Raw genomic sequence first — 16,478 nt, 5'->3', positions numbered from 1 at the left:
ATTTCCACAGCATCTGACTGTGATATGGAAAAGGGTTTCAGGTGGATTAAGTATGCAGCAGAGGCTGAGCAAACGTGGTTGTAATGGAGAGTGGGTGCAGTAATACCCCAAATGTAAGTTATATCATGGGAAGTTATACCCTTCTGACAGGAATTTCCCCAGAGTCCTCCAAGGGGCAAATGTAGCTGTTACAGAAATGAAATTTTCATGTGTTGTTTCCAGCTGTTTTTGAAACCCCACTTTTCCCCTGGGGGCTGAGAATCCTGGAGCTGCAGGCGCCTGATCTGCTGCCCCTTTGTTCCAGAGGGCCGCCTGCAATGCGGCTCCATGGCTGGTTTGTCACTTGCAATCGGCTTGTGGTGCTGCTGCTTCATCTTGTTTGATTTGAGAAACTTGCCCGATGGTTCTTTGTGCTGTCTCCATTAACACTCAAAACATCACAAGACTTCCAGATGTCCTTGTGCTGACCAGCAAAGTCCTTCCTTCCTCTTGGCTCCCTGGCAGAATGTCATTCAAGCTTTGCTGGTTTGATGTTTTGTATATAACCAAGAAAACAATATTTTGTAGCCTGAGCAGTTTTGCCAAAACTTTGATAAGAGAGATTGTGACCTATATGGTTCTCTTTGCATCTGTGTTTAAAGGACATGAGGTGGGAGCTGTAATGTGACTGGGGAGAATGTTAGGAATAAGATTCTTGGACGCATGCAGTGGAGTTCTGGAAAAACAAATGCTTCATCTAATGCAAACAAAGTAGTTTTCAGTAAGGGAGTCTGGCTGCTGTGTTGTTCAAGTTAAACAATCTGATAGCCTGAAAGTTAGAATGGGTGTATTTACCCACAGGATTGGATTTTTGATTGGCAAAAAGTGGGAGAGAGATTTGGGACATCTTCTAAAGATGTTTTGTGACAGGTGTATGTGGGCATCACCAGGCAAGTGACACAGGCTAATTTGAGAGAGCAATAACCCATAATAGCATAGAGCATAAAAATTATTTGAATGGTGTGATTATGTCCAGAAATGAAATCTGGGATAAGACTCAGGGATACTGCCTGGTTTCTGCCCTGCTGTTCCAAACCAAGGTAGCATATTAGTCTATCCTCAGTATTTTGTGTTGCAAAGGAGAGGGCCATTAAAGGTCTCGCTATTGCTGCTGAGTGTCGTGTTGAGTTTTTTCTTACCATTATAGCATGGAGTGGGTTACAAATGCAAATGTGTCCAGCCCATTGCTTTACCTCCTCCCACTCCTGATAGCCTACATGTGTTTTTTCTGAGGAATCATGAGGCAATGTATGTTGGGCTGTGGGTTTGAATTAGGTGTAATCTGGCTCCTTTTGTATGATTTTTGCTGTGAGAGATGGGCAGAAGTGAGATGGACCAGGAATAGCCCATCTCTGCTCAATTCCACATTGGAGGCTGGGTGGGATGCCTCAGGGCATCTCAAAAGGAAACAAACACCCCTTGTCACACAGCAGGGTCCCACCCCAAGGTCTTTGTGCAGTTGCAGGTGGGAGCAGCAGCAAGAGTTGAGCTCTGAGCGAAACAGTGTTTTACACCTCAGGTTTCCTTCTGTCTTCTCACTGCTCAAACAAAAAGGTCTAAATAGCATGTTTGTTATTAATACCAAGTTATTTTGCTCTGCATGAGGGAAACAAGCCTGCCTGCAGGGTTTTTACTGCTATGCCAAGCTGGGTCTGGCAAAAGTCACAGTCCTTTTTTTCCTGCTCCCTTCCAGCTGCACCTTTTTCAAACCACACCACTTCCTATCAGTATGAATGAAGTCAGTCAGGTCTCTGCTGTCTGCAACTTCTTGTGTTTTCTTTCCTAAGCTCCTCTTTAAACTGATAAAAGCTGTGTCAGACAGTGTCCTTCACTGTCTCAGTAGTGATGGCAGGCCAAGCAGACCCAGGTTAAATGCTGGGCTCTGGGAGGTGGCTTTACTTGTAGTCACAAAGTTAATACTTACCCAGGAATGGTTGGGATTCTTGTGGTGTACTCTGAAGTGTAATCTAAACTGGATTTCCTGGGTTTGTAATGCTTAGTTTTGGATTAACAATTGCCCACCACTGTTTATAGCTCTAAACTGCTGATGCTTGCTCTCAAACATAGTCCCAGTCTAGCGCCCTTTTTGTCTTGGAATAGAGATAAGGATTAATAGGAATCTGTAGCCTACAGCAGATGTGAGGTTTTACATCGTTTGATGTCTGCAAATGGCACTGATTCAGCTCTTCTTCCTGGGAAACATTTCTGGTTCCTCATAGATTTTTCATTTTAACAGTGTCCCACAGCAACTTTTTTATCACATTAGAAAATGTGGTAAATGCCATTCTTATGAAGTGACAGTGTATAAAATCAGAATAATAAGAATAAACAAAATGAAGGAGGTTGTAGGCGTCCTTTGCATTTCCCAGTAACTAGAGACACTGATTCATTAGTTTGTTGCTATGGTAGACCTTTCTCAGTAGCAAGAAACCCAATGGAGGGAGAACTCTCAGCTTTGCTAAAGGATTCAGTGCCTCCAAAAAGCTGAAGGCAGAGGGTTGTGAAAGGGAAGGAAGGATGAGGACAGGGATGAGTAAGGCAAGCTGGAGCACCTGACTGAATTGTAGCTTTGCACTGGCCAGTTGCAAATCTAGGAGCAAATGGCACAGGTCGGGTGTGAGATCAGTGTCCTCTCTCCAAAACGGGACCCACACAGGGCTCTGCGTGTCCCTGTCACACCAAGGTCAGCCAGGGGCATTCTCCACCACTTTGTGGTCCCACTTAGGACATTTTTACTTCTTTGTGAGACTTCCACCAGTAAATGCTGCAGATGGAAAGAGCATGCAAATAGCTTTGCACTGTGGGGAAATAGCTGTGAAGGGAGCTGGGGTGTGATTTCTGCCTCTGCCTATCTGTAGAGCTTCACTTTCACAGCAAAATTAACTATTTCACTTCTCAGAGGGCTTTGGCCTAGGATCTACAGTGCTGCAAATTCCTCTTCAGACCATGTTGCTGTCCTTCTTCAGAGAGAACAAAGGGCAATTTTAACTGATTTTAGCAGCAGTAAAAATGCTAAAACATTTTGAGAGAAATGAGGCAAAAAAAAATCTCTATAAAACCCTTTTTATTTCTGTTGAGACTTACTTTCCTGAAGTTTTTTCTCATTACCACTGATCACAGATGTGATATTGTTCATGGTAAATACTTTTGTCCATTTGTTGTATGTGAACATCTTTCATAAAATATATAAAGTGAATTTTTTTTTTTACTTTTTTGTTTTTTATTACTAAAATAGTGAAAACTCTGTAGAATTTTCTGCATGCTGGGTAGCTGTGTTGATTCTTTCTATTTGAGAGATGAATGCTTTGGCTGGGATTTCCCTGGTTATTTGTAAATATCATCAGTGATGTTTTCTTTTAACCTTTTATTCTCTCCGAAGCCAAACAGATACTTCCTGAGCCTGACAAATAAGATAATAGTTGTACTAGAAGACAAGAAATTTGGAAAGCGAAGGACAGATGTGCAGAGTTAATCTAAGTCTGAGCTTCACTGCTTTCCCAGGTGAGTGAGGCTGCAGGGAATAGAGCATTTGCTGCTGAAGGACATGCCCGGTCTCTCAGTGAAGCCTGCAAATAAGTGAGTGGGAAAATTGCTTATGTGAACAGGATACAGGCTTGAATGTCTGCAAAACAAGCCACTTGGTAAGAAATCTGCCAGCCTCAGGGTGCATTTTTGAAAGGCCTCTCAAATGAAATGCCTTGGTTGGCCCAAAGGGTGAAGTTCCCCAGCAAAGAAGCTTCATCAACTGCCATGACCCACTGAGATCTCTGGGTTTTCTTTCTTTTTTGTTCATATGATTTTCAGGTTTTCAGATTTTTTTCTCCTTTTATTTTTTAGCACTCTATGTCTTTAATATTCTCTTGTTGAAACCTTGTGTCATGATTTAGATATAAATGCCTGCCAATGAGCAAGCTGCTGCAGTTACCCACCTGAGCAAAGAAAGGATCAGACCACACTAGATTTGACCTGGACAGTGAATGTTCAGAGGCCCAGAGGGAGTAAGATCCAGCAGGGAACTTTTGAGTAGAAAGGGTTGCCTTTACAAAATTCTGATTTCTCCCAGGAATCTAGAATGAAAGTCGTTACTGTGCCCTGATCATTAGTGCTCTCTTAGAGCTGGCAGGGGCACTGTGGGCCATGTGGAGAGGCAGGGAGCTCAGACAGTGCTTGGCTGTACCCTGCCCATAGGCAGGTACTAGCTTTTCCACACCTCAGCCTGTTTGTTTCTAGACAAATCAATGGCCAGGATCACTGGAGAAACACAGAGGAGATGCTCAGGAGAAGAAGAAATGCCTCAAGCATTTTTAACTTGTTCTTTGTACAGTGTTAACAAGGCCTAATCTGGTCAACATTGCAGCCCCTTCTAAGCAGTATGTTATTGCTGAGGAAGGTAGCCTAGAAGCCAAAAATTCCTAAATTTAATGTTCATCTCCCTGCTGTCTACCAGCACTCTAAATTAAATTACAGTGCAAGTTACTTTATGATCTGTGGGACCAAGGACAGCAGGGTAACACAACAAAGAACAGGCATTATTGGAAAAAAGCTGAGCAACAGAGGAAGCATAAAACTAGAGGTGAGCTTCTAGTCTCAGTTATTGCAGTGTAAGCCCAAAGTCATGTCAGTGAAACTAATGGAGCTGCCTCAGGCTACAGGAGAGCAATTGAGATCAGTTTTCTTAAACACTTTGGCATTTTCTGCCTCCCAAGGTACTGACGCAATCCCCGCAATCCCCATTCCCTCTGTTCAGGCATTATCAGTTAAAGTGGAGGCCCTCTTGGCATGGCTACTGCTTTGAGATGTAAAATAACTCTTTTGCCTCAGCACTATTTTCTTCTATGATTTGTTAACTCTTTTTCCAAAAGGAGCCTGAAGTCGCAATGGTAAAATCTTTGTGTCTACTGAAGTATAGTTAGTTAAGAGGTAAGTTCTGAGCAATGACCTGATAAGGATTCCCTATCTGCTGGCAGGGAAGCTAGTCAGATATTCTGAAATTACTGAGGGATTCAATGGAAATGGCCATTGATATGGGGAGGGAATTCTTGCTGGAATATCCTGGTGAGTTTTATTTTCATGCATTTTTTTATAACCAGGACATAGGGTAAATACACAGTCCACGTCTTCTCAGAAGCACAGTTCATCACCTGAACACCAAAAGGACTCTGTAAACAGTAGCACATACTTAGGTCTGCGCTGGGTCAGTGTTCCCAACTGGAACTGGATTTCTTTGGTACAATCTCATACATAGATGTAGCAACTTCAAAAACACTCACTTTGACAGACCGGAGCCTCCACATGTAAATCGCCAGCTCAGGGGAGAACTCAATACACAGTTTGTGCATTATCCTTGTCAAAAGTGTATGGAAAAGAGACAGTTCAAAGGCTGGGATTAGTATCCTTGCCTAGAAAAGGTACTGCGAGGATCCAGCTCAACATGAATATGAAAACTATTTGGCTTTGATTGTTAAATCAGCCTCATCCCTCAGGAAGGTGGCGGCTAATTGCTGGGACAGTGATGCAGGCAGCAATGGGGGTCACCCAGAGCAGTGGGCTGGCTCTCTGCAGGCTGGATGCACGTTATCTTTGGGTTTATCTGTGCCTGTGAGCACTGATAAGCAGTAACTGACTGGCATGTTAGGCTCTCACTGCTTGATTATTTTTTATTGCCTTGTTTATTTGGGGAATGGTAGAGCTCAGCTTGCTCTGGGGTCCAAAAGGTTGCTTTCCCCCACGGCTCTGTGTTTCTGACTACTGCTTTAGGGATCAGGGCTGCTCTTATCCCCCATAAGGGTGGGGGTTGCTCCTTCAGGTTCATGTGTTTGCCACTACATTGGACTAGGAGGTTTTATTTCATGCTCTTGTTTGGTTTGGCTCTGTTCATGAAACTATGTTTGTAACCAAGCAGGAAGGAACAGATGTGAAAAGCCTTCAAGTAGGAGAGGAGCTGGTGGAACTGGGGGAGTCAATTTGTGCTGTGTGGGGGTTTGAGCCAGTGGCAGCATTAGTTAGATGTGTGATGAGGTAGTCACAACAGCTGTCACTAAAAGAAGTGCTGCTCCTTGCAGAGCAAGTCAACCAGTGGAGGAATGACATGGAGATCTTGCTATACCCATGTGAACCTAAAGCTGCCTTTGCATTTAGAATTACAATCCTTATTTTTTTTTTTAAAGAGCATGTGCAAGCCTAAACCCGACAGGTGCATGTATGTGAGTACAAGTGTACATGACCAGGACAGGGGTGGCAACAGAATTTAGTCTGAAGCTTTCTACCATGAACTTCAAGTCTTTGTTTCTTAACAGACCAAGTCTGTAGTGACTAAAGTTTTGAGGAAGGTTTGCAGGTACAGTGTGGACAGGGAAGCTGAAATATGGTACCACATGTAAGTGAACATTTTTTTCTTTTCCAAGTAAAGAAGAATCACATCCAAAGAAATATGCATTACTATTTATATGAATAATGAAATTTCTTTTTACCCATAAATAATAACAGAAAACATTATGGAAAGATATAAAAAATGTTAGGTACAGTCTCCTGGAAATGGACATAGTTCTGGTTTCTAGGAAATATTTTCAGATGTGACTATTTAAAGCAAATTGCTTAGGCAAGAAGTTCAGAACCCTGTACTTTCCACAAAAGCCTCTCCACACATCATCCCAAGTAATGAACATGCAGTATATAAATCAAGGCTTTTGCATGGCTCTTTTTTCACTGTTTTGCAATGGGTCTTCCAAGGACTCCTTTAAAACAAAATAATAACACGCCCCATCAAGACAGCAGTTCAGGTTTGCCCAGCAAAGAGTGACCTGAACAGTGTTTCGTAGCACTTGTTGAAAACTGATGTGGATGATGTTGTTCTTCACCAAAAAGTACATGAAGTATGCCACGTGATAAGGTGTGAAACACACCAAAAAGGCAACCAGGTTTGTCACCACTATCCTTTCTGCTCTAGTGCTGTGTGTTTGGGGGTTGTCTGGGTTTCTGTGCTTTCTCAGGCACCTGACAGTTTGGGCAGTGCAGAAAGTCATGGCTGCCATGCTGCCAAAGAAGATGATCTCCAAGGTGCTGAACAGGCCTGTGTTTTCCCATGTGCTCTTGGAGAAGTTATGGAAGCAGGATGAAATGTTGTGGCCCTTTCCATGCAGTTGGAAAGTAGAAACTGTCCCCACAGAGGTGCCCAGGCAGATGAGAGCACAGACCATGGCAGCTTTCTTGATGGATCTGAGGGTGAGGGCCATGAAAGGGTACTGGATAGCAATGTACCGGTCCACGCAGATGCACAGGGAGATGAGGATGCTGCCATACATGTTTACAAAGTAAAGACTCTCCAAGGTAGAGCAAAACACAGACCCCAAGTTCCAGTTGTCCTGAAGGTGGTAGGAAATGATTTTAAAAGGAAGAGTAAACAACAGCAAAGTATCCAGGAATATAAGGGCTATCATGTAGACTGTAGATTCTGACAGCTTTTTAACCTTAAAAAACAGGAACCACAGAGCCATTATGTTGAACAGCAATCCCAGGATGAAAGTGGGTGTGTACATGATGAGCTGGAACAGCTCCACAGTAGCACTGATATTGCCTTCGCCATGGGTGTCATTCATATCTCCAGGTATGCTGGAAGAGAAGAAAATCACCACAAGGAGGGATGAAGATCACATATATGACACAGTACAAAGGCCAATGAGGTCTCTATGTGTCCACAGTCTTGGAAATGCTTTTTTCCCCTCTTGGGCTGCTGTGTGCTGAATTGCAGCTCCCGGTAACACGGAGCTGCTCAGTGCCAATGATTCTGGGGCAAGGTTGTACCTCCAGGTGGGGATAGGGCTTTCTGGTGTCCAAGCCTCACTCACACTGTTACCTGTTACCCCAGACTGTGCTGTCCTGTAATTTAGGCAGGGCAGAGTATGCGGCTGCACCATCTCCTTGGAGAGATTCAATCTCTGCAGAAACAAGGTAGCAGACCCTGATTTTAGGGTTTCTTGGATTGTGAGGGTGGAAACAATTACTTGGATCCGGTTTCCTGCATCAAACTATCAAAAGAGATCTTGGGGAGCCGAGAACATAAGGGTCCCCCACATTTATTAATGTGAAGATCCCATACAGTCACTGCCATCCTGCACCCTCTCCCACCATCCCTGCGTAAAGAGGGACTGTGAGTACCTCTGGCCCTTCTAAAAGCTGTCTAAAAGCTGCAGGCAGGAAGCTTCCAATAGGCTATTTCTAGCAGAGGTTAAGTCTTTAGGAGAAGGATGAGATTTTGTCTAAATCAGCCAGACTTACCAGAGCAGAGACCAGGGTAACAGGAAACATGCAGCTGGATTTTCCTCTGCAAAGAGGGGACTAAAAGTGTTGAGGCAGGCACTCTCTGAGCTGGGGTCATGAAGTAATTATCTTCTTTAGAGGAAGGGTTCTGGCTTGATCCTGCCCTCAGACTCTCCTGATAAGAACTAGGAAGGTGCTCATTGGTTTCTGCAATGCTGTAGTCACTTAAAAATGCAAATGCCCAGGAATACCTGATCCTTTCCTCCAGCCAGTTCCCGTGACAGCAAATGTAACCTGTAAATAAAGTCTGTCAGAGATCTTTCTGTCAGCACCCAGAAATTACTTTTTCCTGCTGTTCTCTAGTTTTTACTTCAAACCAGTGTCTTTCCTACATGAATTGCTGATTTTGATGCTGTTCCATTTCAGATTTGTCAACTGAGTAGTCAAAGTTTCTGTTCTGCAGATCAAGTCACCCCCCTGAGTATTTCACAGATAAACTCTCCCTCGCTGTGGTTTGAGGGATTAAGATCTCTTTGAGTGAGATTAAGATCAGTAGAAAGGAAATTTAGTTCTTTACTCCTTAAGGACGCAGGAATGGCAGGTAAATGATTCTGTAAGTTACTAGCTTAGACAGAAGTAAGAAATGCACCTTGAACAAGCCTCCTTGCAGAGCAGCACTGCCCGGGAGGTGTTGGGGGGACAGGGCTCAGTGGGGCGGAGCTCTGCCAGGAGTGCCTGCTCTGCTGCGCGCTGCGAGGGACCAAGGGGAGCCTGGGGGAAGAAAGTGACATTTCCTCGCCCAAATGGCAAAGGACATGAAAGCCTGAGCTTGTGAAGCGTTTGGGGCTCAGAGAGGCTGGGGAGGAGAAGCACTCCTTGCTATGCTGCAGGTTGTTCACTGTCTGGGAGTTAAACCTGCTCACAGCACGGGGCTGTAGAGTTTGGTGGGAGCTGGGCTGGGTCCCCAAAGCTCCGAATTCAGGTGGTCCATGACCGACAAGGGGTTTTCACTGATGACAAGGGGTTTTCACTGATGTCCATGACCGACAAGGGGTTTTCACTGATGACATAAGGTGACCTAGGCTTGGACACCCAGCATGCTGCTCTCCTGCTGGGTCACCTTCACGAGTGAAGCACTGGGAGTCTGATGCTGGGAGGGAGCCCACTACTGAGAGCCAAAGGGAGGAAAAGTTAATTAAGGAATTTCTGAAAAGTAGTAAATACTGACAAAGTTCTATACTTCAATGCCTCTGTAGGAGATTTCATTACTACTTTCCTTTTCCTTCAGTCTTGTTTTTAATTTGTTAGATAGTGTGTCTAGGAAATTCTGGGTCTAGAGAAATAGAATTTCAGCTTCTCAGCAAGATGTTTAACTAAGAAAATTCTACTTATGATTAAAAGATATTTCAGACTAGGGTCTGTTGTGCAGATTTATTAAAAATTAACAGAAAAATATTATTTAAAGCATAAATTCAAAGGGCAGCTTTGTTCAGTCATTAAAAAAGTTAGCTATGCTTTAAGCAATGCAAGTTACATAAAATATATTTAGTTTTCTGATCTTGTGACAAGAGGAAAGCTTTTAAGCCAAGGTTTTGGTATAGTGAAATATTTCTTGTTGGCTTACCTTTGGGCTGTCTCTTGCTTAGGTTGTTGACTTTTTTTCCCTCTCAGCTTGTAGAATTCTGGAGTCTTGTGTTTTCTTTTAAGGCAGCAGAGTGAGCTGCATGCAAAGCAGCTGCTGGTCAGAATGTCAGAAAGCACCAAGTGCTGCTGCTCTTTGTTTCATCACAGATTTCCATTACAGCACCGGCCTCCCCACGCTGTGTCTGCGTGCAGGGACTATGTACATAGGATGTCACACAGCTCATTTAAGGATGTAAATACGTGGCTCTGTGAGACTAACATCACCATGAGTCACCCGTTAAGACAAGGTTCTGGTAACACAGAAAGAAACTCTGGCACTACAGACTTTTCTCTGTTCGTTTTTTTTTTCTCCAGTACAGGATTTTATTGATTGTACATAGCATCCATGGGTAGAGTGTTAGTTGTCAAAATGTATTTTGATCTAAATCCTGAGCTATCGCTGTCATTTTTTCCCTTACTTTTCATGATATCAGAAAGGAAAAGGAGATTGCTGATTTTCAGTGGTGATCTGGTATGTTCACTTCAACTTGGTGTTTCAAAGAGTCAAGGGTTACTCTTAGATCTGTTTATACTCCTAGGGAGTAGGGAATATACCCATGGAGAGTATCAGGTGGTGATTTTTTTCAGGCAGGAAGGGGAAAAAAGGTGAGGTTTTTGCCATTGTGTGCATGTTTGCAGTGTTCTTTCCAAAAAAGGAAAGAAAGGCCACAGATGTAGTTTTGCTTGGTCTTCTGCATACTCCTTAAATTTCAAAACCAAGGATTATATTGGCTAAATTAAAACTGTGCATCTGTGAAAGAGATGGGGGATAGGAGATGAGAGAAGAAATAGTCCCTTGGGGTTTCCCCATGGTATTTTAGTTGAAATGACTCTATTTAAAAAAAAGAAAGAAACATCACCAAAGGAAAAAACAATACAAGTTTGAGTGAATAATACCTTATCTCATTTCTCAGCTAGGTTTCAGTTCTGTGTATCCTGTGGTGGTCTTGTGACCATGGTTGCATTCTGGATGTGAGCAAAAACCCACACGCAGTGCAGGCACCACCACCACCATGAAGAGGTATTTGAGGCTGGGCCGGCCTGGGTGGTGGGAAGCAGGGCTGCCGTCAGCAGGGACATCAGTTCCGCTGCCAGAGCGCTCTCTGTGCTCCTGCCCTGCTCTGGGGTTTGCAGATGCCAGTTCTGAAACTCCCACCAACGCTCAGAGCAGGTGCTCTCTCTTCCCACTCGCGGTGATGCCTAGGTTTTAACTTTTATATTTTCCTGATTCCGTACTGCTTAGAGTGTAACTCTGAGGTTTCTTGTAGCTTGCTAATTTCTGCTCACTTGTGCTAGACATAACAAAGACATAACAAAGTAGACATACAAAGCCTCTCTGGGCCTGCTCTCCAAGGTCACCCAGACTGACCTAGCCCAAAAAGTGTAATCCAAAGAGCTTCAAAGGGGAGCAAGTGAAGGGGAAATTACATCATTGAACTGAAGCTTTAATTGGAGAATTAACCCTGATATGCAAATGAACCAAACCTATAAAGGTGTGAAGAACTCGTGACCTGTCGTCCGTCTTGGGGTCCATTTTTGGCAATAGCCTGTGGCTCCCAGGGTGTACCTTTGAAGGCCTTTCAAATAAATACCTATTTTATTCCTTTACTCCTGTCCAGTCTGTTTCTGGGAGGCCTCTTAAGGCATCAAAGATTTTCCCCTCACACACTTGGTGCTTTTCCTTTTGCCTCATTTTGTCTTTGACCCTCATGTTCTGAGCCACCTGAGCACTGCCCATCTTGCTGGAGGCTGGCCCGAACCAGGTGTCCCAGGCAAGGTGTCCCCTTGCTGCACAGAGCCCCGTGATACTACACATCTGGAAAAAGATGCTTTGAAAAAGGTAGGATGAGGAAGCAGCAGTGTCAGGGTTAGTCTGGCCACCACCAGTGAGTGATCTGCTTTTTTTTCCAGCAGTATCCATGTGAGTTTTTCAGGGAAGAGTACAAGGAGAAATGGCTGGGAAGGCATGCATGGGGGGTACAAATGCACTTGGGACAAGGTGTGAAGGCTCCTCTCCCTTCAAAATGGAATGGATGAAAAAGTGTCATGCTGAGGGCTGATGGAGAGGGTAAAACGAATCTGAGTGAGCAGCACAATGGAAAGGCTGGGATAGGCCATGAAGGACTCTCACGCTGTTAATTAATAGCTTACTTGGGATGCAGGGGGGAGAAAGCAGTGGGCAGCCAAGGTACCTTTCTGTTCTCAACACAGGCTCTGCTCTGTGCTAATGGGATGTGTCTCTTCACAAAGTCCCCAAGTCCAAGTGTGGGTCCCTTTTCTTGGAGACTTGGGAGAAGAGGGCCACCTCTGCACGTTCTCCTCTGTCCTTGACACTTCCGTGTGTGTCACCAATGCCACCAGTGTGGGAAGCACCTCCTGTTTCACGTGATTTCAGATGCTGAATGCATCATCTTGTGCCTTTTTCCTGATGAAGGAGCTGCTTCACATGCATTTTTCCATTACTATTGAGGACTTTGCCGTATTGCTGCTGTCACACAGACCTCACCTTCAGGCCACACAGACCTCACCTTCAGGCCACACACACATCCCTCAGTGGCAACCAGTGAAGTTCTGCTGATTCCCTGTGCCTTAAGGCCAACCTTCTCTTTGCAGTGCTGGGCTGTGCCAGCCACCCCCATGGTCCCAGCTCTCCTGCTGTCAGTCCTGGCTCATGGGAAGTGTCAGCATGGGGCTGATGCTGCTGTCAGCCTTCCAGTTTAGGACGTCAGTAACCATTGCACAGGGCTGTTGTTGGGGTTTTAGTTTAGTCTTAGGTTTTCCTGGTAAAGGAATTTTCTCCCATATGCATGTTGCTAGGGGACAAATAGCTGTACTTAAGAAAGACAAAAAGGGGAGTGGGGCGGGCCTGGCTACTCTTTTGTCTACACCTGGGTGTGGGGACAGTTCGCTCTGAGCGTCCGGAGAGAGAAGCTGCAGAGAAAGGAGCTGCTGCTGCTTTCTTTTTGGCCGTTCTTTCTTCCTGCTGGAAGCAACGCCGGGACCCCAAAAGCCGCTTTCCCTGCCCTGCTGGAGACCGGGCTGTGGCTGCCCTGCCCCGCTGCTGCTTCGAGCTTTCGCTACGCTGTAGCCCTGCTCGCCCTGCCTGCCTGGGCCTCCGTGGTTTTTCCCATCTGGATACATCTCGCCTGCCACCCGGGATTTGCGTCCGTCCCTGCCGTTCCAGCCTGCCATTTCAGCCTGCTGTTCCTGAGAGCCCGGGATCGGCTGCCCAGGGGTTTGTGAAGCCTTTGTTCCATCCCTTCCCGGGATCCCAGGGCACCAGAGCCGCGGGTTTCCCGAGCTCGCTCCGGAGCGCCCCCTGCAGCCGCGGGGGAACCATCGCACCTGCCCTGCTCACCGGGAGCCGCCAGCGCCCCTGCCGGCTGCGAGCGGAACTGCACCCGAGGGGAAAGGGCCCGACAGCCGAGAAGGCTGGCACTGGGTTTGTGATTGCTGTTACTGCCATAGTTGTTGTTGTTTTGTTTGACTGGTTATATACATATATACATATAGTAAAGAACTGTTATTCCTATTTCCCACATCTTTGCCTAAAGGCCCTTGATTTCAAAATATAATAACTTGGAGGGAAAAGGGGTTATATCTGCCACTTCAAGGGGGGCCTCTGCCTTCCTTAGCAGACACCTGTCTTTCAAAACCGAGACAGCTGTGCAGTGAAGACGTGGTGAGGTTTTTTCATTATTTAAATCAGAGTCTAACCAGTGAGAAAAGTATTTGCCCTGCTTGAGAAGAGAGAGCATCCACTGCTGTCATCCAGAACTGCCTGCAGCCTCTGGGCGAGCCAGAACTGGGATGAAACGCCCCACCACCTTCATCTGGTGGCTCTGCAGAACTGTTTGTAACTGAGTTGCTCCATCTCGTGGTTACAGGAGAAATGAGAAACTCGGCTTCAGCCCTGCCATGTGTCTGTCTGTCTGTCTGTGGTTTGTCACCAGGAGGAACAGCTTATCACGTAGCTCAGACAGTTTGTCCCAACCTGTCCCTACCAGCCAAGGACTAAGCTCCTTGTCCTCCCTGGCTCTGTTTGCCCCAGCACCCTCGCCCTGTAATGATGAGCCAGGGGGAGAGCCAAAAGCTCTGATGGTTATGGGTGGAGAAGACCAAAGAACAGGAACAGCTGAAATGAAGCTTTTCTGTGGAGGAAGTGGCCACAAGGACTGACTGTGTGTGGCTGGTGGGGCCGAGGGGCCAGAGCAGGGAAGCTGCTGTGCCAATACTATGGTCTGACCTCAAGCAATGGCCTTGTCACTGATGTTCAGTGTCCTCTGGAAAGATTGAGGGAGGCACCAGCCAACCTTGGCTGTGCAAGAGTGCCCCAGGGAACAAGGGTCCTTTCAGTGCTGGAGGAGTTAAACCTGCTACCTGGGAGAGCAGGTGAGCCAGTCTGGCTCTTTGACATGCTTAGTGTTGAACTGATGTAGTATTTTTTGAGAGACATGTCTCAGTTTCCACAGAGAAATCAGCTGGGGATGCTCCTGTGGGACTTCTGAGTCCAGATCAGCAGGGTAGATATTTTCCATCTCAGTGCCCTGAGAGTGGTGAAATTTAAAACTGGTGGAGGTCTGCCTCTTATGTTGCAGATTTTTGCACTTTTGTTTGTTCTCTAGCTCCGCAGAGCAAGGCTCATGCACCCCAGCTGAGGGCCCTGTGTAACACATCACAGCCTATGTGTCTCTTCTGCCTAATGGCTGAGTCATTTTGACACTTCTAAGGTATTTTTTTTCTACTTAATTAGCTATACTGGTCTTCAAATTATCATTACTTTTGAAAGACTTGAGACAGGATTTTCGCAAATCAGCTATTTCCTGAGAGATCATGCAAACTTCCAAACCATATGACTGACCTGGCAAGATCAGAGAGGCACTTCAGCTGGAATTCTGCAAGGTGGAAAAAAAAATCAGTTACTGAAGATGACCAAGATCTCATTTTATTTTTCACAGTTGTGAATTGCACACACAGCTCTAGGAAAATAACTGCACAGTTGGACCTCCTTTCCAAAAGGCTCTTGCACTCATTTTGAGCCAGCTGGGCTGCTCATATGGCCAAGGAACTGCATCCTTCTGGTGCGCCCTGTAGTGACCACAGGAGTTTCAATCAGAGCCCACATCTCATGGTTCCATTTCTTCTTAATAGGAAAAGTCAGTTTTCCTTGCCTTGTTTCTGGGACCTGTGTAATGTCACAGTGTGCCTGTGAGAAACTGCCAGATGTATTTACAGCAGCCCCGTGGCGGGGAAGGGAGGTCATTGAATGTCATTTCATTACAAGAAAATAATGAACAGAAGAAGAACCTAAGAGTCATTTTTGGCAAGAGAAAAAGTGTGTCTCAAGTGGTGTTCTGTCTTTGACTAGAGCCAGCAGTGGATGTTTAGGGGAAGAGTTAAAAACTGTGTTAAGAGAAAAACTCAGGTTGGCGGCTGAATCATGATTTCCAGTGTTCCTGTGGTAGCAGAAAGACAGAAAACAAGTTTAGATAAGTAGCATTAAGAGATTAATTAGTTAGAGATGCAGAGACAGCAGTGAGGATCTGACAAATCTACGTTTTCCTGAATTTCTATAGATAAGATATTCCTCAAAGGAAATAATCTTACAAAATTGTGTGTTTTCAAAAGACCTGCTTGGGAGGAAAAAGGGAAACTTTAAAAGAATGTTTTTACTAGAATTCATTTTGCTTTCTCTTTGTTCTGCTCCATTATTTAAAGTCTGTGTACCATTGTTGTGCGAAACATCAACTCACAGTCTATTTCGAGGTTAGCAGGCCAGCAGCAATGCATGTATTTATGATATCATGATTTACTAGTAAAGTTTAACTTTTTTATCACCAGTAGTAGAGCACACAGAGAATTTGGCTGCTAATGAAAATCACTTTCCTCCTGTTGTATGCATAGTTGGACACATCAGTTTGGTGCTTTGCAAATGTTACAAGCTGATTATCAAATATTACCCCTGCTGAGTGCTGTGCTGATGAGGTGTGGTGTTTGTGCCTGGACACACCACTTTTAGGGCGATTTAGAGTGATTTAAATTTCTGCACAGGACATCTCAATGCACCATGACAGGCTTTGCTTGCTGGGCACAGCCAAAGTTGGGGTTTTTTGTCCTCTTCTCAACGTACTTGTTCTGGTCTTGTCCTGCTGGCATAGGGAGGGTCTGTTTTTTTTTTTTTTTCCATTTTACTTGTGGGGAATTGAAGCAGAAATAATAAGAAGGATTTTCAAAAGGTTATACAAGACATCTGAAATGGAGTGCAGTTTCCCAAATCCAGATATCCAAGGCCAACACACTGTTTTTCGCCTGTTCCTTCCTGGGGCGCAGCTCTGTCTGCAGCCCAGGAGACACAACATTGCATCAATCATGGCTGGATGTTCACACCCTTCTAGAAGTCCTACATTCTTCCAAAAAACTTGTTGGTCTGCCCTTTCCTATTCAGAATTAACTGCTCTCTGGTGGTAAGTGTTGAAACTGTGTTGATAGTATGTAGTAAC

At 45.0% G+C, this 16,478-nt stretch overlaps 1 protein-coding gene across 1 annotated transcript; it reads right to left on the bottom strand.

The window, feature by feature from the left end:
• Positions 1 to 6,468: 6,468 nt before the first annotated feature.
• On the bottom strand, positions 6,469 to 8,417 carry LOC125330899 (lysophosphatidic acid receptor 6-like; the record flags this gene model as incomplete). Its single annotated transcript, XM_048314650.1, has 2 exons — positions 6,469 to 7,647; positions 8,314 to 8,417. Coding segments are annotated over 2 exons (1,035 nt in total), but the record flags the coding sequence as incomplete, so codon positions are not given.
• Positions 8,418 to 16,478: the final 8,061 nt, after the last annotated feature.

The sequence above is a fragment of the Corvus hawaiiensis genome, chromosome 10, assembly GCF_020740725.1.
Source record: "Corvus hawaiiensis isolate bCorHaw1 chromosome 10, bCorHaw1.pri.cur, whole genome shotgun sequence".
Taxonomy (NCBI): domain Eukaryota; kingdom Metazoa; phylum Chordata; class Aves; order Passeriformes; family Corvidae; genus Corvus; species Corvus hawaiiensis.
Note: the sequence above shows the minus strand (reverse complement) of the source record. Positions and strands in the feature narration are given on the sequence as shown.